The following is a 26,167-nucleotide window of genomic DNA, read 5'->3' as shown; positions in this document are numbered from 1 at the left end:
GAAGTTTGGCGTTTATCTTAGAGAGAGTAGGAAGCCATTAAAAGACACTACACAACTCGTGACACTGGTAGAGAAGATGGATTGGAGGGGAGAAAAGCTGGGGATAAAAGGAAGGCAGTTAGCAGGTGTGGAAGCCATTTAAATGAGAGATGACAGGGGTCTAATGCCAGCTGGAAGGTAGCATCCTGTCGCTCAGAGACTCCCAGTGTTGCGTAGCCTAGATCTTGGAAGCAATTGCATCCCATCTTCATTAAGACAACCCTGGAAGATTCCTTCTTCAGGTCTCAAAGTCTCAAACAGACCCAAGAACTGAGTTATAATATGGGGAAGATTTTTCCCAGGCTGGCAGCAGAGGAGTTTGGATGTATATTCCAGGTCATTTGCCACCTGGTTTCTACTAGAACCCTAATTAAAACCCTGGAGCAGAGTCTGGCCATGTAACCAGCTAGGAGCCACACACAATAGCTAATATAGCACACATCAGCTTCAGGTATGATCATCAAACCATACCCAGCTATCACCACTACAGTAATTTTAAGAGCCTTTGATAACTTTTTGAGCCAGGGAACTTCAGAACAAAAACGGTATTTTTAAGGAAAACCAACCTATGAAAGGATTGGAAGGATGTGGATTTGGAGAGAGATGAACAAAAGATTAATTCTGCCTCATCCAAAAGAAGGGTTCCTTGGACAGACATATGCGAAGATCCCCATCTCTCTATTTATTCCAGTGTATTATGATTCACTTCTTAGTAGCAGTGTGTGGATGCTATAGCTGAAATGGGTAATGTAATTATTAAAGCAAAAATGATAACCTCAGCTCTTCCTTTGTACAGGATGGAAAGTGAAGAATTGGCAGACAGGGTTCTGGATGTGGTGGAGAGGAGCCTCAGCAACTACCCCTTTGACTTCCAGGGTGCCAGGATCATTACTGGCCAAGAGGAAGGTGCCTATGGCTGGATTACTGTCAACTATCTGCTGGGCAAATTCAGTCAGGTGAATATCTCACAGCATCCATGGAGGTGGTTCTCTGGAGGCCAATGCCATTGCTATCTCAGGCAGTACTTGAGTTGCTAGCCAGAATGAATGAATGAATGCTGGATGGATGGATGCATGGATAGATGGATGAATGAATTTACTGTCACATTTGTAAGGGTCACTAGAGGTGTAATTCTCTTACAAGACCTTCTATTGGGAGAATAAGGAAGACATGTCTTTGCCTTAGGGAGGCATAAAGGAAATTAAAAATGTATCATTAAAAATTAGAATAGCTAACGTTTGCCTTCTGCTATGTGTCTCGTGCTGTGCTCAGCACTTTTCATGTTTTCTCTGATTTCATCCTTAGAACAACAGTATGAGGTACTACATCATCCCCATTTTAGAGCCCCATATCGGTATCTAGAGAGGGTAATTATTCTGCCCATGGCTATACAACTAACAAGTGACTGAGCGAGAATTTGAACTTGAATGTGTCTGGCCTCAGACCTCTTGTTTGTAAACACTAGTTACACTGCTTCTATGTCTGGCAGTCTAAGCTATGTCTTTGAAGCCCCTCTTTTCTTGCTGATAATCTGTTGTTAGATCAGGAGCCTCTAGTGAGCTTTGCCTCATCTTTATGCCCCTGTTTCTTTGCTTTAGGAAATCCCTGACTCCAATAGGTACTATGAAAAGCCGAGTGTCCAGAGACTTCTAGCACTGGTAACTGTACTGTCTTTCAGAAAACAAGGTGGTTCAGCATAGTCCCGTATGAAACCAATAATCAGGAAACCTTTGGAGCTTTGGACCTTGGGGGAGCCTCTACACAAATCACTTTTGTACCCCAAAACCAGACTACTGAATCCCCAGATAATGCTCTGCAATTTCGCCTCTATGGCAAGGACTACAATGTCTACACACATAGCTTCTTGTGCTATGGGAAGGATCAGGCACTCTGGCAGAAACTGGCCAAGGACATTCAGGCAAGTATAACTCAATCCAGACCTGCCCTCCTCACATCTGTGCCTCCAGCCCCCACATCCTGTTGTTTTCTCTTTCAAATTCAGTAGTTTGTCTGAATTTGGTTATTGTACTTTCCAAACCTTTTTAGGCAGGATATTGAACTACATCTGGTCGACCCCTATAAATTGTTTCAACCAGACATCACCTCCCATGTTTGTTTACTGCGTTATCTCCACGGACACAACTGAGATCTTCTCTCAGGAAATAATTTCTCACCCTCATGGGGTTGATAATGAAAATTATGTGGTAGAATATTGTTTGTTGGAGGGGGAATTGCAATTTATAAGCTCCTTTAGACCACTTTTTAAAGCTCTTTATCTTACAAACTACGATAAAACAGAGTTGTTAGAAATGACCTGGAGAGGAGAAGGAAAAAAAAAACACTTCAGGAAAAGCACAAAATGTATCAATTGACACTTCAAATCTTGTCATCTTGTCCCCAGATGCTTTCTGCATTTTGAAGACAAGAAAAGTTAAACACACTTTGGGAGGCCGAGGCGGGTGGATCACTTGAGGTCAGGAGTTGGAGACCAGCCTGGCCAACATGGTGAAACCCCATCTCTACTAAAAATAAAAAAATAAAAAATAAAAAAAATTAGCCAGGCATGGTGGCACATGCCTGTAATCCCAGCTATTTGGGAGGCTGAGGCAGGAGAATCACTTGAACTGGGAGGCGGAGGTTGCAGTGAGCCAAGATCGTGCCACTGCACTGCAGCCTGGGCCACAGAGTGAGACTGTGTCAAAAAAAAAAAAAAGAAAGAAAAGAAAAGAAAAGTTAAACATACTCAGCATCATGTGAGTACCAGGCACACCCTGACAAGTAAACACAAAGCCAGGATGTCACATCCAGCTGTTCCCTGTCTCCACTGAAAGGATAACCAGTTCTCTGCTCTCCTCCAAAGCATTCTCTCTTGTTTTCAAAACCACTATCAGTAAGATGGTCCTGGGAGTAGGGGGCGCTGAGAGACATCCACTGAGCCTCAAAGCTCCATTAAGCTTCTTATCCACAGCAGCCTCCTTTCTTCTTTAGTAGGTTGTGGGTTAGAAATTATTTTTATTGGGCTAGACGTGGTGGCTCACGCCTATAATCCCAGCACTTTGGGAGGCCGAGGCAAGGTGGATCACTTGAGGTCCGGAGTTTGAGACCAGCCTGACCAACATGGCAACACCCCGTCTCTACTAAAAATAGAAAAAATTAGCTGGGTGTGGTGGCAAACACCTGTAATCCCAGCTACTAAGGAGGCTGAGGCAGGAGAATTGCTTGAACCTGGGAGGCTGAGGTTGCAGTGAGCTGAGATTGTGACACTGCGCTCCAGCCTGGGTGACAGAGCAAGACTCCATCTCAAAAAAATATATATATATTTTCTTGGATAGGAGAATGCTTGAAGAAAAGAATTTAAAAAATAAAGAATTTTTAAAAACCGATTAAAAAAATTTTCATACTATTGGCTTAAATGATCTAAAAGTATCTGGGAGTTTCTGATTCTCTCCTTGGAGGGAGGGTTGGTCCATAATGACATCCTTGTCACTATGTAGGCTCCTGGAGAACTACCTCCAGGCCCAAAGTTTTGACAACCTTGAGAGTTTCCTTGTGAATCTGCTCCTGACCTAGATGATGAGGACTAAGCACTCAGGGACATTTCAAACTAATGGCATTTCTGGGCCCAGTTTTAACTATATCAGCATTCTTTGAATAGTCAAATACATTTATATCTGATACCACTTCTGGCGCCTGTTACACAAATCCATTTTTCACATTTATTCCTAAGGGTGAAAAAGGCAGGGCAGGCCATGTTGATGCCAATACCAAGTGGTGGGATGTTGTACAGTGCCTACATATTGATTAAGTCAGACTGTGCCTTTTGTATCCAAAGCGTTCACACATGATGCTTTCAAGTGATTTTTCCATTCAGGTTGCAAGTAACGAAATTCTCAGGGACCCATGCTTTCATCCCGGATATAAGAAGGTAGTGAACGTAAGTGACCTTTACAAGACCCCCTGCACCAAGAGATTCGAGATGACTCTTCCATTCCAGCAGTTTGAAATCCAGGGTATTGGAAACTATCAACAATGCCATCAAAGCATCCTGGAGCTCTTCAACACCAGTTACTGCCCTTACTCCCAGTGTGCCTTCAATGGGATTTTCTTGCCACCACTCCAGGGGGATTTTGGGGTAAGTTTGTGAAATGAAGAGGTATAGGATGTCTTGTTTACAAGTTATAGAATATGTGCCTACAAAGGATTTAAATAATAGGATGTATTTTTCTCTTACATAATGTCTTGAGGTAGATGATTGGGGTTGGTTCTTCAGCTCAACTATGTCAGAACTTAGGATCAGTTTTTTCCACTATCTTTGTGATCTTTTTGTTCTAAGGTATGTTACTGCTCCAAGCACCATATCACTAGGTCACTGCCTCCTTTTTGGCTCTAGGCAGCACCTTAAGCCCAGGTTCATCTCCATTCTAGTCAACAATAGGAGTACTGCCTTTCCGGAATGGGGGAGGTCCCAAAGAGGTTAGCCCCAGCAGTGTGGGAAAACTGACTAGGGGGTTGTGCCCAGGAGACCTTGTGGGACAGACCTCCTACAGCCACAGAACAGCCACTCTGATTTGGCATCTCCTTTGGCCAAGTGACATAGCAGAGTTCCCAGGGCTGAGGATGCTAAATCTGCCTCTCCCTTGTCTCTACCTGTCCCCAGGGATATTTCTCTCTTCAGGATGTCACGATGCTTACTGTGGGTTAAGACAAGGACAGGTTTCCTGCTAGGGAACCCAGGATGGTGGGGAAGCTGATTGTCCACCTTGATCTCACTTTTTCCGGTGCAGAAATTGTGAGTTTGGGGGAAATTTTTCACAAGCTTGGTGCCAGGCAGAATGGGAGGAGAGGTGACATGCATGTGAAAGTTTGATTCTCTTCCTGTCTGCTTGGAGTTTTTTCACTTCTTTGTGGCCCTGGGAACTGTCTCATCTTCATATTTGATTTCTGGGATATTGCTGGTGATCATCTCAGTGCTGTACATTTGTTTCTGGTTTTCTGTGGTTGGGGAGCATGAAGCCAGCTTGCTTCCATGCCACCATTTTGGAATCAGACATCCAAGCATCATATTTTCTTTCACATGCAAAGCAAAAGCAGGAGAGACGTTTAAGGTTTTCCTTGCACACATCTCTTGCACACACATTTTGCAGAAGTGCCGACTGACATCTTTTCAGATCCTGCTGGCCAGAACTTGGTGAAATATATACTCTAAACCAATCTGTGCCAAAGAGAAATGGATTAATATGGTTAGTTTAGATTAATTATTGTTTATCACCTGAGGAGTCTTTTTTGAGCATATTGCTTTCCTCTACTTGGGTAAAATCAGGACTTCATAAGCGAGGAAAAAGGGGATGAACTATGGGGTATGTACCTGTTACAGTCTGCCATAGGTGGCTTCTCAAATGTCAGAAGGAGGAGGAGCAGCAGTTAGATGACATGGCTGAGGGTTTTCCTCTATAAAGACATTTACGAAGTAGAAACTCAGGAAATCCCAAAGAAACATTGAAGATAACATCATTGTCATTATGTTTTGAAGATTTAGGGGATTATTTGAATCCTAGCTCCAAATTCCTTATTTTCTTAATAACTCCAGAACAAGATAAAATATTTGAGCAGGCCGGGCCCGGTGGCTCAAGCCTGTAATCCCAGCACTTTGGGAGGCCGAGGCGGGCAGATCACGAGGTCAGGAGATCGAGATCATCCTGGCTAACACGGTGAAACCCCGTCTCTACTAAGAAATACAAAAAACTAGCCAGGCGAGGTGGCGGGCGCCTGTAGTCCCAGCTACTCGGGAGGCTGAGGCAGGAGAATGGTGTGAACCTGGGAGGCGGAGCTTTCAGTGAGCCGAGATCCAGCCACTGCACTCCAGTCTGGGCGACAGAGCGAGACTCTGCCTCAAAAAAAAAAAAAAAAACAACAAAACAAAACAAAACAAAAAAATATTTAAAATATTTGAGCAGAGGCAGAAGAGATGCCTCTTAATCGACTCAGTCTTCAAATTTCATATTTTGGTCCCAGAGGCTAAGCATTATTATAATCATAGTTTAGTAGCATATTGAAAAATTAGCTACCATCTGTCAAATGCCAATTATTGACTAAGAACTCTGTATATTATCTCATTTATTCATTCAAGATATTCAGAGAAACAAGGCTTTTGCCTGCTTTCATGCTTTCTAAACCCTTTTAAGAAAACAGATCAGCATGTGAGAACGGAGGTTCAGCTCCTCCCTTCCAGGACCCCAGCAAGAGAGTTTCTCCCAAGGTCACCTAGTCTGGCCCAAGACAAAACTCTATGAAGAGAACATAGGCGCTGTCCTAATCAGACCTGATTCTGCTTCTGGCTTCTTATGAACTGTATGAGTTCTTCATTTTCTTGGTCTCTGAGAAATCAATAGGTAATGCCATAGATCCAGGCTTACCTTAACCATGGTCCAAACCACAGCCTCCCCTCCCCTCAAGGTTCCTGAGGGAAATACATGACAAGACAATGACTGGCAGAGTAATATTTTGTTATTAGTTGGCTGCAAACCCAAATTCAGAAGAAACTGAACCTCACTTGAATACCCTGTGGCTGAGCTGGCACTGGCTGCTCACCTAGGACTGTTTTTGGGCCAGGGCCCTTGCCTTAGTTTGAACTCCTTGAAGAGGAAGGAGGGTGTCACCTTGGCCAAGGGCCTTTTTCATTCCAGTCACTGCAAGGATGTAAATCTAAAGTCAGTGAACATACCCTTGTGTCTTGAGTTTGTAACTTCTCAGAAAGTTTCACTTCCTGGGAAACATGGCCCAATTCCTGCCTTCAAGCTTGAGCAAACCTTTCCTCCTCAGGGGACTGGAATTTCTTGCCTTTGAATGTGATTCATCCAACCAAAGCAGGGAGAGGTAGGGGCTGGAAAAGGGTGGAGGAATCTTGAACTCCCCCTGGAGGCTTTTCTGTTTGATCCCTTAGTTCCTCATTGAGATTGTTCTCCCAGCCTTCTGAACCTCAGTTTGGCAGTTCCTGAGACTATCTCATTGCCTACCTCTATGTAGGATCTTTCTCCTCTGGATACAGTCCTCAGGATCAGAACTGTCCTGTCCCTATTTCTGCATTGGCAGTTTCCTTCTGCTTCAGATTTTTGGTGTTTTTTGTTTTGTTTTGTTTTATGCCCTCTGTATTATATCCCTAAAACTTAAAGTCTTTTTTGTCTGTTTCCTCATCTGTAACCTTAGCCGGGGGGATAGAAATATCTACCTCGTTGATAGTTGTGAGCCAGACAAACAGTGATGGTCTGGGAAATGTCTAACAACCAACTCTCGGGGATGGGGAGCTGATTTGTAGCACTTACCAGTTTCCATGGTGTAATAGTTCTACCACAGCCTATTTCAAGCTATCAACATATCAACTGACTCACAAAAATCTGGAAATTTAAGAATCAGCTCTTGTGGGTTGAATAAGAAAGAGTCAGCTCCAGCACACCACTGTAAATAGCAAAAAAGCTGGCATACCCCAGCACCACCTTTAAAAAGGTTAGGTCTTTATCCTGGCAGTCTTCATTCTATGCTGTCCTTCCTGCAGGGAGTTCTTATTATTGAGTCCTGCCTCTTGAAGAGTAACTATGTGCAACACAGATATCCAGTTTCATTCCCATTATTTCCAGAACTAGTTAGCCTGGGTGTTCTCAAGCCACAGAGAATTTGTTGGGGAGAGAATTTTTGCCACAGTTGCATTGAGCACTGATGATCTGATTCTTAGTCGGTAAATATAGTATTAAAAATTGTCAATGCTTTAGTCAGTCTGGCTACCCTGTAGCCTTGGTTGCTAAACAGAATCCAATGTTGTGGACAAATTAGAAACACTAACAAGAAAGAGGGAACGCCTGTAGGGAATTACTTATGAGGTAATTTAGAAATTATGTTTAAAGACCACATTGTGCTGTTTATATAAATAAGAAATAGAATAAACAAGTTCAATAGGAAACTGGAATTAAAGAACATTAAAAGCATATTTGTTTACATATGCATACATAAATGTGTGTGTATATTTATATTTATGTTGGTGCAAAAGTAATTGTGGTTTCAGACCGTGAATTTTAAATCATTATAACTAGGTGGAAACACATCTTTATTAATCATAATGGGAACCATTATAATCAACACATTTTTGCCAATGAGAAATAAGTTTATTTATTCCTGTTGCATAAAAATCTGTGCTTCGGTATTTGATGAACTCTTGGAAAGCATTTTCTGCACATCCTGCTGGTTGCTGAAGTGTTTTCCTTGCAAAAAGTTGTCGAGATGCTTGAAGAAGTGGTAGTTGGTTGGACAGCGGTCAGGTAAATGTGGCGGATGAGGCAAAACTTCATAGCTCAATCCGTTCAACTTTTTAGGCATTGGTTGTGCAACGTGTGGTAGGGCATTGTCGTGTGGTAGGGCATTGTCGTGTGGTAGGGCATTGTCGTGTGGTAGGGCATTGTCGTGGAGAAGAATTGCACTCTTTTTGTTGACCACTGCTGGCTGCAGGTGTGTTGCAGTTTTCATGGCATGTCATTGATTTGCTGAGCATACTTCTCAGATGTAATGGTTTTGCTGGAATTCAGAAAGCTGTAGTGGATCCCACAGGCAGCAGACCACCAAACAGTGACCATGACCCTTTTTTTGGTACAAGTTTGGCTTTGGGATGTACTTTGGAGCATCTTCTCGGTCCAGCCACTGAGCTGGTTGTCACCAGTTGTCGTATAAAATACACTTTTCATTGTATGTCACAATCTGATTGAGAAATGGTTTGTTGTTGCCCAGAATAAGAGAAGATGACACTTCAAAATGACGATTTGAAAAAAATTTTTGGTCAGCTCATGAGGCACCCATTCATCAAGCTTTTTCACCTTTCCAATTTGCTTCAAATGCTGAACAACTGTAGAATGGTCAACGTTGAGTTCTTCAGAAACTTCTCATGTAGTTGTAAGAGGATCAGCTTTGATGATTGCTCCCAGTTGGTCATTATCAACTTCCGATGGCCGACCTCTATGCGCCTCATCTTCAAGGCTCTTGTCTTCTTTGCAAAACTTCTTGAACCACCACTGCACTGTACATTTGTTAGCAGTTCCTGGGCCAAATGCATTGTTGATGTTGTGAATTGTCTCTGCTACTTTACAACTCATTTTGAACTCGAATAAGAAAATCACTCAGATTTGCTTTTTGCCTAACATTATTTCCATAATCTAAAATAAACATAAAATGAAAGGAAATAATAACTAATTAGCAAAAAGGCATAAAGCAAGAGATGCCCATTAAAATGATGTATAACATAACCACATTTATTTAAGAATGTACTCTAGCATCAAAGGGCAAATTCCAACAATGCAAAAACCATGATTCCTTTTGCACGAACCTAATTACATACCCCTGGGTTATAGATACCAATCAAGTAAGGATTATCAAGTAAGGGTGACTTCTAGTATGGACATTAAGGAGCTCACCACAGATTTTGACTTCAGTGGTGGAGCAATTTATTGACATCTAAAGGCAAACTCAGGAATTCCTAGAGCTGAGTCAGTATTTCCCTCAAGAGTTGGCTTTGGGTCCATTCTGGCAAAAGAACACCTATGGGATTGAATCCCTAAAACCTCACCCTAAAAACAGGATCAGGATGATTCCTAAAGACTTTTAAAAAAAGTCATCTACCTTGGTCACAGGAACTTGGTGACGTGATCTTGAACCATCTGATTTTGAGCAATGTATCTTCCTGGGGTATTAAAAGAAGATAGTTTTTGTTCCTCAGTATAATTCTCGGGATTAAAAATGGAAGCATTCTAAACTGTTCTTTTTTTAATTTTACTTTTTATTTTAAGTTCTGGGGTACATGTGCAGAACATGCAGGTTTGTTACATAGGTATACATGTGTCATGGTGGTTTGCTGCACCCATCAACCTGTCATCTAGGTTTTACACTCCACATGCATTAGGAATTTGTTCTAATGCTCTCCTTCCCCTAGTCCCCAACCCCCTCACAGGCCTCAGTGTGTGATGTTCCCCTCCTTGTGTCCATGTGTTCTCATTGTTCAACTCCCACTTATGAGTGAGAACATGCAGTATTTGGTTTTCTGTTCTGTGTTAGTTTGCTGAGAATGATGGCTTCCAGCTTCATCCATGTCCCTGAAAATGACATGAAGTCATTCTTTTTTGATGGCTGCATAGTATTTCATGATGTATATGTGCCACATTTTCTTTATCCAGTCTATCATTGATGGGCATTTGGATTGGTTCTAAGTCTTTGCTATTGTAAATAGTGCTGCAATAACATACTTATGCATATATCTTCATAGTAGAATGATTTATAATCCTTTGGATGTATACCCAGTAACAGGATTGCTGGGTCAAATGGTATTTCTGGTTCTAAATCCTTGAGAAATTGCCACATTGTCTTCCACAATGGTTGAACTAATTTACACTCCCACCAACAGTGTAAAAGCTTTCCTATTTCTCCACAGCCTCGTCAGCATCTGTTTCCTGACTTTTTAATAATTGCCATTCTAACTGGTGTGAGATGGTATCTCATTGTGGTTTTCATTTGCATTTCTCTAATGACCAGTGATGATGAGCTTTTTTTCATATGTTTGTTAGCTGCATAAATGTTTTCTTTTGAGAAATGTCTGTTCATATCCTTTGCCCACCTTTTGATGGGGTTGTTTTTTTTTCTTATAAATTTGTTTAAGTTCCTTATAGATTCTGGATATTAGACCTTTGTCAGATGGATAGCTTGCAAAATTTTTCTCCCATTCTGTAGATTGCCTGTTCACTCTGATGATCTAGACCATTCTTAAAAGAAGATATACAAATGGCCAACAAACATGAAAAAATGCTCAATCTCACTAATTGTCAGGGAAATGCAAATTAAAACCACAGTGAGACACTACCTTACTCTGCTGCAAGAATGGCTATAATTTAAAAATTAAAATATAATAGATGTTGGCATGGATGTGGTGTAAAGGGAACACTTTTACACTGCTGGTGGGAATGTAAACCAGTACAACCACTATGGAAAACAGTATAGAGACTCCTTAAGAAACCAAAAGTAGAACTACCATTTGATCCAGCAATCCCACTACTGGATATCTACCCAAAGGAAAAGAAGTCATTGTATGAAAAAGACACTTGCACACACATGTTCACAGCAACACGATTTGCAATTGCAAAAATATGGAACCAGTCCAAATGCCCATCAATCAACGAGTGGACAAAGAAAATGTGCTGTATATATATATACATACACACATATATGTATACATATGTATACACACATATATATACACACACACTATGGAATACTACTCAGCCATAAAAAGGAATGAAATCATGGCATTTGCAGCAAGGAAACATGATGTATTAAGTAAAACAAAGTGGTATTATAAAAAATTATGTCTAGTATCATCATATTTAGGTTATATATGTACATATACACATATATAATTATATAAATATATATTCACTATTTTCTATTACATATCAATTTGCTGTAGATATTAAACAGTAAATCATTAAAAAGTGTACATCTCTACAGAATGGTTAGATTAAGGACAGACTTCCATTTTTTTTTTTTTTGAGACAGAGTCTCACTGTGTCACCCAGGCTGGAGTGCAGTGGCGTGATCTCGGCTCACTGCAAGCTCTGCCTCCCGGGTTCACATCATTCTCCTCTTCAGCCTCCCAAGTAGCTGGGACTACAGGCGCCCACCACCACGCCTGGCTAATTTTTTTGTATTTTTAGTAGAGACAGGGTTTCACCGTGTTAACCAGGATGGTCTTGATCTCCTGACCTCATGATCCGCCCATCTCGGACTCCCAAAGTGCTGGGATTACAGGCGTGAGCCACCGCGTCCGGCCGAGACTTCCATTTTTAACTTGCATTTAAATTCTGTATAATAAACGTGTTTCTTTTGAATAAGCCAGCATTTTAAAGATATTTCTATTTTGAAGGAAAATAAATGAATAGGGAAACTTCAAATGTTGAGAAATAAATAAGAGCAAGATTCTGAGATGCCAGAGGGAGGCTTCTGAAGGTCATGGGAAATTTTTCAAGAGCCTATGGCATGTAGTGCCTTCTGGGGTTGGAGGTGGCATGGACCAGGAGGCCCTGCTGACTTGATCGCTGTGTATCCTACTGAAGGCTCAATATGTTGCTAAATCTACCTCATAGAAATTTTTTGTTTGTTCATCTGTTTTTAATAATTTGTACTTATTTTATAAAGCAAATGTCACCACTTAGCAAAAGCAAGAGAATTTCTAGATGCTTAACTCATTGAGACTTTTGCTAATAGAATAAGCTCTAGGACTAATTTCAGAAAGTCTTTTGAAATGTAACAATTTAAGGAAATATTTATTATTGCTCTATTACATGCTCATTATAAAAAAAATCAAACTGTACAAAAAGATTATTAAAGTAAAAACTAAAAGGTCTCCTCTACCTCTCGCTCCACCATCAGTTCACTAGAGGAAAAATGAGAAATAGTTGTAGTAAACAGGAAGAACTTTTCCAGGTATTAGCTATGTGAATCCAAACATACACAGTCTGTCAGTTAACAGAGATTGTTGTGCCTTAGGAACTAGAGAGAGAACAGTTTTCTGCCGCTTATTTATAGAGCACTCACATATGCCAAGTGCCATGTTAGTGGGGGCAGATTCAACCAAGAACGAGGGAGATTCCGTACCTGCCATCACAGAGCTGGCATTCTCGAAGGCAGGCAGACATGAGACCAGAAACACAAGCAAAGGCAAATCAGACTGCTGCTGATCAAAATCAGACTGCTGCAAATCAAAAGGAACTGCTGGGAAGAAAGAGACAGTCCTGTGAAAGGACATAACAGAGGGTCCTAGAAACCCCTCTGAGGAGGGGATGTGGAAGTCCATGGAATTCCAGCAGAGGGAATAGCAAGTGTACAGGCTTTAGGGGAGGAAAGGCTTGGCAGGGATTGAAAGCCAGGGTGGCTGGGTATGGTGGGCATGGGGGCAGGGCCAGAACATGCCTGGTTTTCAGAGACCTTGTAGGATTTGATTTTTTTCTAAGTATAATTAGGAGCCACCAAAGGTTTTAAGCAGGGGAGTGATATGATCAGATTTGTTTTTAAAAGATTCCTGTGACTGCTGTTTGCAGGATGGGTTGGACTAGAACCAGAAAGCTAATATGGAGACTAATTAAGAGGCCATTGCAGTGTCCACACGAGATGATAGTGGCTTGGGTTAAGAGAGCTGAAATAGGACCATACCAAGATCTTTTTCTGCACCTGGCATACAATGATAATTAAAGTGCTGGAATTCCTGAGTTCAGGGCATATGGAGGCTCTCCAGTTTCTGGGGAGCTCGACTTCCTAGAGGAATGAGCATACCAGTTCAGAGGCTAAATGTATAGAGGTATTTATACCACTGCTCATAGGAGAAATTGCTGGTAATCAGGAGAATTACCAGTAGGGAGTTGTTGAATGAATTAAGATACATCTACACCGTAGACTCTTACGTGGCCATTAGAGTGGCCCCAGCTGACTTGGAAGGATTTCTATAAAGGATTGTTAAGAAAAGCAAGATGAAGAATCTGTTTAAAATTTCATTTCTAAAACAAACCTTTTATATGTATGTGTTTGTATATGATTATAGGAGCATGGGAAAAATGGAAGGTTTCATATTAAGTTGTTAGTATGAACTCCTGTTGGGACTGAAAGTGGAAGAAAAAAAATTAAGCCAAAAAAAAAAAAAAAAGAAAATTTATTAAAAAGGACTAATATGCTCACGCTTACTTTATTAGATATATATGTCTAAGAATATTGAAAAATGCAACTTATTTCAGCTGGAACTGAGGCATATGGCCTGTTTGCAGCAGGAAATTTCTTTCCTGGTGGAGGATATTTTTCATCATCTCTGAGTCACAGTGAGCCCCCAATGGGATCTCTGCTACCTCCTGTTTCTTTGCCTACCAAAACTCTGTTTCTTTGCCTATGCGAATTACACTTTGGGAATCACATTTTCTTTCTACATTCACTTCTAGTTAAGTAATTTTACAGAAGGCAAATTATAATCCCCAATCTAACCGTGTTTGCCACAGGGAAAACTTTATGCTCCCCTCAAATAATCCCAGTAAACTATGACTCAGCATAGTGCCTAGCAAACAGAGCTCAGTGTGTTTGCTGAATGAACAAATGATGTGCTCCTTTAATATCCAGCATCATTTCCCCTAAAAACCGGCACCCTTTCGGGTAGGAAAGAAGAAAAGCACTAGAGTTGGGGTTTGAATTGCCTTATCCAGCAAGCTCTGCTCAATCATTTTCTCCCCTTTAAATTCATGCTCTATTAAAAGAGTAAAAAAGGCAGTTATAGGGTGGTATGAAGTATAATAAAAGTTACATATGTATCATAGAATGAGAAAAATGCTAGAAGCCTATATACTATATTTAATAGCATTTGTCACTAAGTAGTAGAATTTAGAGGTCATTTTAATAGAATTTTTTTTTGTTTTACTGATTTTAACTTTTAACTTTTTTATAGTTTTCATGTTTGATGATGATAATGATTTTTAAAAAATTCAATTGTGTCTAAAATAGTACCTAGCCCATAGTAGACCTGTAATAAATATTTGTTGAATAAAGATGGATTTTTAAAGGAAAGCAGTACATATTCATTATAGAAAATAGGCAAAACATAAGCACAAGGGGAAAAAACCAATTTTGCTACTCAGAGATAACTCAATAGTGTTGTATAGAATTTTCTAGTTTTATATATTTATTAAACATCCATATGTAGTACATAGTATTTTAAAATGGGATTTTTGCAACTCCTCTCTCTTTTCTTATTCTCTTTCCCCATTTTTCTTTCTCCCTGACTCTCCTATTACAATTATGGAGAAAAGTAACTGCCAGGTGGCTTAGAAATGTGTGTCAGCAGCAAAGTGGCTCCTCTTCCAGGAAGGAAACAGCTCTTGGGCCTGCAGTATCACTTTGTGTGTTAATTTACTCAGCAGAGCTTTCCAGGCACCTGCACAAGGGATGTGGCCTTTAGGAGAGCAAGTTGGCATCCCTCTGTGTGGAACACAGCCTAAAACTGCAATTTTCTCTTGTAGGCATTTTCAGCTTTTTACTTTGTGATGAATTTTTTAAACTTGACATCAGAGAAATTCTCTCAGGAAAAGGTGACTGAGATGATGAAAAAGTTCTGCTCTCAGCCTTGGGAGGAGGTAAGTGACTAGGCACAGCAACTCTAACAGCATGAGTGCCCTGTGCCCTCGCTGATGCAGAGGATGTGAGTCTGCTCTGAAACTCCTGCTGGTTTGACCAAAATCCAGCAAATGTGTTAGAGAAGACCAGGTGGTGGACTCAGGAATGAATTTATTGGCATTCCTTGATAACTTGACATTCAGTGGCTTAAATAAGATCTTATTTTTTTTCTCACCTAATACAAAGTCTGGCAGTAGGCCGCTGCTGGCATGGGGTCAGCAGCTCTGCTCTGTGTCAGCCATTGCTTCTTCAGCTCTGCTGTTGTGCCTATTTCTCCATGGACACAAGATGGTGGCTGTGGCTTCAGGCATCACAGCCTTGTTCATAAAGTTCAGAAAAGGGGTAGAACCAGATACATCTGTTCATTTTTACAGGAAAGCAAAAGCTATCCCAGACTCAGCAGTCTTCCCCTTATATCTCAATGGCCTGGATTGACTGAGAAAACCAGGTGCAGAATTTTGTGACCAGCTTAAGCTTAGACCTATCATGAGCCACTTCCTTGAGCTGGGCACATTGTGGCCCACTCCTCTCCTCCAATCCCCAAATCAGAGTTCTGTTAGCAAGAAAGCAGGCAATTTGCAGAGTCTGCCACATACACGATTGTGGTAAAATCCTCTCCATTTCCCAAGTCCAAGATATCTCCTACTTATTCATAAATTTGAAGCACAATTTTTTTCTTACCAGAGGCACTGAGCCATTCAACATCCAGTGCCACAAGATGAAAATCAAGGGATGAGAGGTATGGAATCCACTCTGATTATAAAAGACATAGCTCAGAACAGCAGCTGTTTTTAAGTTGACAGTTGCAAAAATGAATGGTGTTTTCATTCTTAAGAAATACTATCAATTAAAAATAGATGCTTATCCTTGTCTGCACTGACAAGGGGGAAGAGAGGCTGAGCAAGAGCTGGGAAGCTTGCCATTCTCTCCAGGTATTTTGTCTAGAACATGAAAGAAATGTGGTCAGGGCCTTCATCAAGAGTTGCTCAAATGTCTCAGCACTTTACAAAAAAGTTAGCGGTGGTTTTTTGCATCTGGTGGTAATCTGTGGAAGAAGATAAGCATGTTGGAATGGAGGCAATTTGAGACCAGGCCTACATATGGCTGCTGAGGAAGCAGATTTAGGCTGCTCTTTGAAAAAAAATTACTTCTGGTTTAGATTAAAAGTTCTCATCCTGGCTAACACGGTGAAACCCCGTGTCTACTAAAAATACAAAAAAATTAGCTGGGCGTGGTGGTGGGTGCCTGTAGTCCCAGCTACTCAGGAGGCTGAGGCAGGAGAATGGTGTGAACCCGGGAGGCGGAGCTTGCAGTGAGCCAAGATTGCGCCACTGCACTCGAGCCCGGGCGACAGAGCAAGACTCCATCTCAAAAAAAAAAAAAAAAAAAAATAGTTTTGTAAGGTTTCCTCTCTTATCCACATCTCATTTTTTACTTCATAAGATTATGTTAGGCTGGGAATGCTTATACCTAGACCTGTAGGTCTGCTCAGGTAAGTCATGTGGGGAATTGTTCAGAGGCCCTGCAAGTAAGCTAAGAAGGGCCTGCATTTGGGAGAATTCCTAAAGCATTTGGGGAAGGGGTTGCAGAGTTAGACCCCTGTCCTCACCCAGAGCCTATAGCATTGAGGTGGATGTTATGACCCAGGGTTCACTTTCCCAAGCTGCATCATCCACCCAGATAGAAAACATAGTTTTGTCAAGTACATTGTTAGGAGGTGACTCTTTCCTCTTTCCCTCCTAACTTCATCGTGGGGAAGGACTGCTACTCCAGTATGGCTTGTGTTTGGGAATGTTCCTTCTAAACACCTTTGGTAGAGAGATAATTAGCAATGTTTAAGCATGTACTGTGTGTTGACAGTGGAGGACATGTGCTTTCTGTGCTTTATGCATATCTATCATGCTGCCTTTCCCTGCTTTGGCAAGGGAAATAAAATGCAAACCATACTTGCTGACACTTAGTCAGGTGCCTGAAGTCATTGGGTCTCTGAAGTGGAGAGACTGGGAGAGTGAGTGGAAGGGAGACTCCATGGTTGTCTTCTGGCAGCTTCATTAGACGGCTAGTAGAATCTTTCAGCAGCTGGAACGCAGCCACTTTTCTACTCTGAAAATCTGGGCATCCAAGATCTGGTCAGTCCAAGTGAACAACGTGATCAGATTCTATGTGTACTGATGACCAGTTATATCTCAGTGTACTCTGGATCCTTACATTCAGCCTCGTGAATATTCAGCCTTTCTAGGGAAAGGCATGCCATTCTTGAAGATCCATCAATGCTCCTTTATGTGGAGGCTGGAAAGAGGATATCCATGAAGGGAAGAGAACCTCGTCATGTTCCACTGCCCTGGGAATAGAAAGGAGAGAAGAGAGAGGGGAAGGTGGGAGAGAAAGGAGAGAGGAGAGTAGACTTCCTCTCAATTTGGAGAGCACATAGTAATGAATCCACCCACAAGCATGAGCATGATCAATTCTGGATTGATGAAGAAGGTGGATGCCTTTTTGGCTGCTATATTTTTGGCTACTGTCATAACCTTCAGGAGGCCAGACTGCATAGCCAATGTACAGCTTTCCAGACAGAGGAGGGGAATAGAAGTATTAAAGAATTCAGGGAAATTAGGCCAAAATGGCATCTCCCAGCCACCCCCCCCCCCCGACACACACACACACACACAAGGTATAGGCCAGCCTTTAAGGACCTGCAGGGGCTCAGCACTTTCAAATTGGACCTAAGAAGATTCTTGGGATTTTGTATCCCATAGGTATCATTCAATTGACAGGCCCAAGACTACTTCGATAGGGGAGGAGGTCTTTTCACAAAGGGAAAGCAGAATGCAGTGACTGAAAGGAAGGGGTAGGGACCTAGACAGGTAATGTCAACTGATGTCCACACCAAGGTCTCAAGAGGATGTCACATGAAGAGGAATCAATCAAAGGGTAATTTCCAGAACTGTGCTGAAAAGACAAGCTCCAAGCTGGGTCATTCTGAGGATTTCATCAGAGCAAGACAAGGCAGTCTAGTTACGGACTTATCCTTCCAGAAACTGGGGACAGGCAGGAACTAAGTGAGAAACAGACCCCAGCCAGGAGTTAGGATTTGCAGATGGGATGACTCACGGAAGGGAGAGAAATCTGGGAAAAGAGGGGTGTGGTTTAGGCATCCAGGAGATACTACATATAAAACATCTGGCAGAAGTCCAGATGGTACATGATGCATGCATAACAAATGTTCACTTTCTGCCAAGGGTGTCCAGGAGGCAATGCCTATCTGAAGAGCTGAGGGATGGAGCAGCAGACAAAAGTCCAGGCTGAACTAGAGAGGTCCTGGCCTGTTGTTCTCAAATTGAGGGCAGGAGAATTGCAGAGGAGGCTGTGGGCATCTGGGTGTATATTCACAACAGCTAGGCTAGGTAAGGGCAAGGGATGGCAAGCAGCTCTTGATATTTTTAGTAGGGAGTAGGATGAGTAAACATAGGAAGGACTCAAGGAAACAACCACTTTGCATGACTCAGATGCAAAAAAAGACATTAAGACAGAAGGTAGAAGGTGAGATGTTGGCAATGCTAGCAGTCCTCAGCAAAATGCTGCCTGAACTGTGTTCCAGAGCTGTGTTTCTCAAACTTTACTGTGCACATGAATCATCTGGGAATCATATTGGAATGCAGATTCTGAATTGGTCGTTCTAGGGTGAGGACTAACCAGCTCCCAAGTGATGCTGATGCTGCCAATCCAGGGACTAAAGTGAGTGGTAAGGCTTTTTATGACACTGTTAAGATGCTCATAGAGGCTCTGGGCCAAAGGCTCTGGTCAACAGCATACAGAAAACTCAGATTAAACAAAGTTTAGGGGATGAACAGAAGTACTGAAATTTAGTGTTTCGGAACCTACAGGACCACAGGAACTACTTTTTTCCTGGAAAACCTATTATTATCTCACAGAAACCTGTGCAGGAAAAGCTTCCTTAAGAGACCCTAAACTATAAAACCCTGCTCCCACTGAAGGAGTGCAGCACCACCCCCAAAGCCCTCTGGAAGAGGCCAAACTTCAGGTACACCGGAGCTGGGGCTTTCCCCTCTCTTCATCAGGTCTACTGGAGAAAAAGAGGGCTACAGAGAGATGCCTGTTGTACGAGTATGATTTCTCCTTCACTTCACTTCTAGATAAAAACATCTTACGCTGGAGTAAAGGAGAAGTACCTGAGTGAATACTGCTTTTCTGGTACCTACATTCTCTCCCTCCTTCTGCAAGGCTATCACTTCACAGCTGATTCCTGGGAGCACATCCACTTCATTGGCAAGGTAATTTGGGGGCCTGTTGGGCTGGGGGGAGGTTGGGGTTCAGTGGTAGTGACTGAAGCAGTTTGGGGCTTGAAAGAGGGAGGAGTCAGCCTAGTGTAGCTTTGGCCTGATGTTCTGTTCTACCATTATGCTTCGAACCCTGGCATTCTGTGTCAAGCCCTCCTGGGTCTGTTGGCCCACTGTGGGCATCCTCTCTAAGGACAGCTACTTGCATTTTCAGTTGTACCTTCCCACATAACAGTGACTAATTCCTTACAAAACAAAACACAAAATGAGATACACTAAAGTAACAGCATTTCAGCAGCTACAATGACTGTGTGCTGACTTCAGCAGTCCTCTGAAAGGCCCCTTCCATAAGCTGGGAAAGTATGATCATGGTTTCATCATCCTTGTTGGTTATTACTTCAAGGTTGACCAATCTGAAAGCTCTGTGTGAAGAAGGGGACTGAGTGGCTGTGAATGATGAGGCCATTGTTTAGAAGCCAGGCTTAGCATGAGTCCGGAAGAAGCAACTTCAATGCTGTGCTTTACCACAGCGCCACCTGCAGGTATCCAGGAATAGAGAACTCAGCTGAGCCACTCATGCTTGACCAAAAATACCCAGAGCAGTGTGTCTCTACCTTTTTAAGCCCATGCTCACTAGTGGGGAAAACATTTTACCCCCTGTATTAAATATGCTGATTTCAAGCAAAACAAAGCATTGAGACAGAGGGCTGTAGCAGGCCTGAGGATAACAGTGTTCTTAACACTCTTGTCAGTGCTGATCTTGCTAATTCAAACTTAAATATTTTCCTTGTTATAATATTCCAGACTTCCTTTAATTCCAGCAGTTTATTTTGTTTGAAAGATTATACCTATGTCAAATTTAGGACTGACACATGAGGTAGTCATGATGCATGTGTGTATATACATTTTTTTTAAAGAGACATGGTCTCACCCTGTCACCTAGGCTGGAATGAAGTGGTATGATCAGAGCTCACTGAAGCCTCAGACTCCTGGGATTAAGTGATCCTCCCCACCCAGGCTCCCAAATAGCTGAGACTACAGATGTGTTCCACCGTGTCCAGCTAATTTTATTTTCTGGAGAGAGAGGGTCTCACTATGTTGCCCAGGCTAGTCTCAAACTCATGGCCTCAAGTGATCCTCTCTCCTTGGCCTCCCAAAATGCTGAGATTACAGACATGAGCCAGCCAGTGATTTATATTGTTTGAATTCTTCCAGTGCATGATCCAATAATTCTAAGCCCTAGGTGATAACTCCTCTAACTCCTCCAACCACAAACAACAGACTTTCCCCACTGTTTACAGATCCAGGGCAGCGACGCCGGCTGGACTTTGGGCTACATGCTGAACCTGACCAACATGATCCCAGCTGAGCAACCATTGTCCACACCTCTCTCCCACTCCACCTATGTCTTCCTCATGGTTCTGTTCTCCCTGGTCCTTGTCATAGTGGCCATCATAGGCTTGCTCATCTTTCACAAGCCTTCGTATTTCTGGAAAGATATGGTATAGCAAGAGCAGCTGAAATATGCTGGCTGGAGTGAGGAAAAAAATTGTCCAGGGAGCATTTTCCTCCATCGCAGTGTTCAAGGCCCTCCTTCCCTGTTTGCCAGGGCCAGTCTTGACCAGTGTGAAGCTTCCTTGGCTTTTACTGAAGCCTTTCTTTTGGAGGCATTCAACATCCTCTGCCTCAAGGACTTCCGGCAGGCACTGTCTCTTTCATGAGTTTTTCCCAGCTACCCCTTTCTCCTTTGTACTCTGTGCTTGTGTAGGTTTTAAAGACCTGACACCTTTCGTAATCTTTGCTTTATAAAAGAACAATATTGACTTTGTCTAGGAGAACTGAGAGTCCTGAGTCCTGTGATGGGAGGCTGAGCTGGCTGAAAGAAGAATCTCAGGAACTGGTTCAGTTGTACTCTTTAAGAACCCCTTTCTCTTTCCTGTTTGCCATCCATTGAGAAAGTCATACAATGCCTTTGGAGAAGGCAGACACACATTCCACTCCCAGCCTGCCCTGTGGGTAGGAGAATTTTCTACAGTAGGCAAATATGTGCTAAAGCCAAAGAGTTTTTTAAGAAATATATGTGCTCATGCAGTCAATACAGTTCTCAATCCCACCCAAAGCAGGGATGTCAATAAATCACATTCCTAGGTGATACCCAAATGCTACAGAGTGGAACACTCAGACCAGAGACTTGCAAAAAGCAGATGTACATATATGCATTCAAACATCAGGGCTTACTATGTGGTAGGTGGTATATACATATCACAAAGAAAAATACGGTTACAACTCAGGGTCACAAAAAATGCATCTTCCAATGCATATTTTTATTATGGTAAAATATACATAAATACAATTCACCATTTTAACATTTAATTCATATTAAATACATACAAATCAGTGACATTTAGTACATTCACAGTGTTGTGCCACCATCACCACTATTTAGTTCCAGAACATTTACATCAACAAGAAATTTTCTAGAGACAAGACTATCCTGGGTAGAAAGAAACCATAGATCTTTCTGTTTACAGCTGTGGAAACCAACTGTACCATAAAGATAGTTCATTGAGTTTTAAAGCCAAGCCACATCTTATTTTTCCAAGGTTTAATTTAGGGAGAGGGCAGCATTAGTGTGGAGTGGCATGCTTTTGCCCTATCGTGGAATTTACACATCAGAATGTGCAGGAACCAAGTCTGCAGTGTTGCCACCCCTGTCACAAAACATGGGCTTTGTTTGCTTATTCCATGAAGCAGCAGCTATGGACTTTACCATGGAAACATGAAGAGACCCTGTACCCCTTTCCTTAAGGATTGCTGCAAGAGTTACCTGTTGAGCAGGATTGACTGGTGATGTTTCGTTCTGACCTTTTCCCAAGCTCTCCATCTCTAGATCTGGGGACTGACTGTTGAGCTGATGGGGAAAGAAAAGCTGTCACACAAACCAGAAGCCAAATGTCCCTATATCTCTTGAATGACCAAGTCACTTTTGACAACAGCCAGCTGAATATAAAAACTTAATAAAGCTGTGGAAAGGAACCCTTAATCTTCTTTTCTGCTACTTACGTTAAATTCACTAAATCTTGATTAGGAATCAAAATTTGAATTGGGACATGTTCAAATTCTTTCTAGTGGTAGTTGCCGTATTATACTGTCATCACTGCTGTTGGTTGAGCATTTGTGGTGTACCACGCTGTGTGCTCAAGGGCATTACATTCATCTTCTCATTTAACCCTTACAACAATCCGAAGAAGGTAGGTATTACCATTCCCACCTCACAGAAACAGAAACTGAGGTTCAGAGAGGTTAAGTCATTTGCCCAAATGGCTGAGCCAAACCTGCCATGCACCTAACCAATATTTTCTTTCCCGAACATACCAGGCTGTCTCCTCATAACTTCCAAGCATGCACTTACAACTCCACATGAATACAGGGTTCATGGGACATGGTAATCATAGAAAGGGAGGCAGAAAGCTGGTCTGTTTCTGATAGGCTTGTAATTTAATATCATTCTGCTCATGTGCTTTGGATGGAAGCACGTGTGGCATATGATGCTAATCAGTGGTTCCCATACCCCTGGCTTCCTAATTTTAATGTTTGCTCACTGCACAGTAGATTGACATCAAATAGTGGCTGCTGCTGATGAAAATAAAGATCAAATAAGCCAATAGCAACTCCCTTTTTCCTTCTGTCTGCATATACAAAGCACTGTCATACACACAATCTATTCCGACCCTCACAACAACCCATAAGGGTGTAAATAGTATTTCCATTTACAAATGAGGGTCACACAAACTACTACATGGCAGAGCAGATACTGCAACTCATGTCATCTGGTTGAAGCTTGTTGCTTTTTCTTTTCTAAACACTTTCCCTCAGCAAGTTGGAATTAGACTTTACAAGTCTCCTTCAGAGAACACAAATCTTTTGTTATTGCCTAGGTCCAATCTCCCACTCCCCAGAGACGCCAAAAAACCAAACAAACAAACAAAAAAACCAAACAAAAACACACACACACACACACAAACCCTTTAAGGTATCTGGGAGCCAAACTCCACTTGTTAAAATCTCATATTATGGAGACAATCAGCAGACACAACCTAACCCCAATTCTTTTGGAGGAAAGGTTAGTTTAGAGGCAGATCCAGCAATCTGCTTTGGGCCACTTTGGGTGGCGTAGATGAAATAAGATGGGTCACTGTTAACTAATTTTAATATTGGATTGGCCATTGGTTATAACTGATTACCATTCTCCCCTGGATTTTCACCCAGGATTCAAAACTTGGTTCTGCTAATCCTGTTCCTTTATGAGGAACCTTTTAAAGTTTCCTTTATAAGGTGGGAGTTTTTAATTAATTAATTAATGTTTTTGAGACGGAGTCTCACTGTCACCCAGGCTGGAGTGCAGTAGCACAATCTCGGCTCACTGCAAGCTCCGCCTCCTGGGTTCATGTCATTCTGCCTCAGCTTCCTAAATAGCTGGGACTACAGGCGCCCACCACCATGTCCGGCTAATTTTTTTTTTTTGTATTTTTAGTAGAGACGGAGTTTCACTATGTTAGCCAGGATGGTCTTGATCTCCTGACCTCATGATCTGCCCGCCTCGGCCTCCCAAAGTGCTGGGATTACAGGCGTGAGCCACCATGCCTGGCCAGGAGGTTTTTTTTGTATGAACCTATAGGGGAGAAAAAAGATCAGCAGAAGTCGTTACTTTTTTTTTTTTTTTTTTTTTTTTTTTGAGACAGAGTCTCACTCCGTTGCCCAGGCTGGAGTGCAGTGGCATTATCTCGGCTCACTGCAACCTCCGCCTCCTGGGTTCAAGCGATTCTCCTGCCTCAGCCTCCCAAGTAGCTGGGATTGCAGGTGCCCACCACCATGCCTGGCTAATTTTTGTATTTTTAGTAGAGACGGGGTTTCACCATGTTGGCCAAGCTGGTCTCTAACTCCCAATCTCAGGTGATCCACCTGCCTTGGGCTCCCAAAGTGCTGGGATTACAGGAGTGAGCCACTGTGCCCGGCCAGAAGTGGTTACTTCTGTAGACAAAAGAATAAGGCTACTTAATCAGGCTTTCTGTATGACAGAAAGAGAAAGAAAACATGAAAGTTTCATCCATATATCCATATCTTATATAAATATATATATTTATATAAGATATATCCATATCTTATATAAATATATATATTTATATAAGATATATCCATATCTTATATAAATATATATATTTATATAAGATATATCCATATCTTATATAAATATATATATTTATATAAGATATATCCATATCTTATATAAATATATATATTTATATAAGATATATCCATATCTTATATAAATATATATATTTATATAAGATATATCCATATCTTATATAAATATATATATTTATATAAGATATATCCATATCTTATATAAATATATATATTTATATAAGAAATATATAAATAAAAGTTTTTAAAAGTACACTTCATTTTAATGTTGTATCAGTCAAGGTCCCTGCAAGAGACAGATGGTACACTCAAACTGGGTAACACAGGAGAGTTTAAGAAAGCAACTAAATCCAAAATACTATCAAGGAATCAATATAAAAATTGTTAATATTTTCCTCATACTAAGTTTTCAAAATATATTGTGTATATTACATTTACAGCACATCTTAATTAGGACTAGCCGTATTTCAAGTGCTCAGCTCACATGTGGCTTGTAGCTACCATATTGGACAGCACATGTCCAAAAAAATACATGTAAAGTTAAAGTTTAAAAGACACAGAAACTAAACCCTCATCATCCTTCCCTTGGGAGGTAGTTTAGAGAGCTATAGATGCTGTAACATTTTTGCTATTGTTTATTATACATGACATTATTCCTAAAAAGGCTTTTGAGATCCTAGGTTGTATTCCTCAGGTTTTGTTGCCTTCCCATGAAGATGTGAAGGCAGGGATGCCTGTTATTCAGTCCAGGATGCATGACGAGAGACCTTGGGAAAGTTTCATCTAGATTTAAAGAGAATTCTTGATGCTTATGTTCCATACTCAAAATGTAAATTTCAATATTAAAATAAAGATGATTTTTCTTTTGGAGCTAGTCTTGCTCTGTTGCCCAGGGTGGGATGCAGTGGCATGATCACTGCAGCCTCGACCTCACAGGCTCAAGCGATTCTCCTGCCTCAGCCTCCTAAGCAGCTAGGACTACAGGTGTGCACCACCATGCCTAGCTATTTTTTTTTCTGTAGAGACAGGGTTTCCCTATGTTGTCCAGGCTGGTCTCAAACTCCTGGCCTCAAGCAATCCTCCTGCCTTGGCCTCCCAAAGTGTTGAGATTACAGGTGTAAGCCACTGCACCCGGCCAAGATGAATATTTTAATAGCTCACAGAACAAAGTTTGCCACATAATGATAAAATTACTATTAAAACATATTCCCATTTATTGTCAGTTTAAAAGATGAACTGAGTTTCACCCAAACTGGTCTGGCCCCTCTCTGATAAAACTTCCAGTAGTTGCTGTCCTGTTAGAACATGACAGTTGCTCATAACTAGCTTTGCTTACTAACCATGTTTCTTTCCATTTGTATTAGGTTCTTTTTATAACAGCTCAAAGTTTCATTAATTGC

General features: G+C 41.5%; 1 protein-coding gene across 3 annotated transcripts in view; it reads left to right on the top strand.

Annotated features, from left to right (window-relative positions):
- The window catches only part of ENTPD1 (ectonucleoside triphosphate diphosphohydrolase 1), a 117,088-nt gene extending 94,483 nt beyond the window's left edge, over window positions 1–22,605 (top strand). For all 3 annotated transcript variants that reach the window (XM_030940403.1, XM_010366292.2, XM_030940404.1), the window contains 6 exons: window positions 836–995; window positions 1,718–1,957; window positions 3,911–4,171; window positions 15,111–15,224; window positions 19,419–19,556; window positions 20,864–22,605. In XM_030940403.1, the coding sequence (XP_030796263.1) occupies window positions 836–995; window positions 1,718–1,957; window positions 3,911–4,171; window positions 15,111–15,224; window positions 19,419–19,556; window positions 20,864–21,070 (1,120 nt within the window). In that variant the 3' untranslated portion in view covers window positions 21,071–22,605. The remainder of the gene's footprint in view (window positions 1–835; window positions 996–1,717; window positions 1,958–3,910; window positions 4,172–15,110; window positions 15,225–19,418; window positions 19,557–20,863) is intronic.
- The last annotated feature ends 3,562 nt before the right edge of the window (window positions 22,606–26,167 follow it).

The sequence above is a fragment of the Rhinopithecus roxellana genome, chromosome 11, assembly GCF_007565055.1.
Source record: "Rhinopithecus roxellana isolate Shanxi Qingling chromosome 11, ASM756505v1, whole genome shotgun sequence".
NCBI lineage: Eukaryota > Metazoa > Chordata > Mammalia > Primates > Cercopithecidae > Rhinopithecus > Rhinopithecus roxellana.
This window is presented reverse-complemented; position numbering and strand designations above follow the sequence as displayed.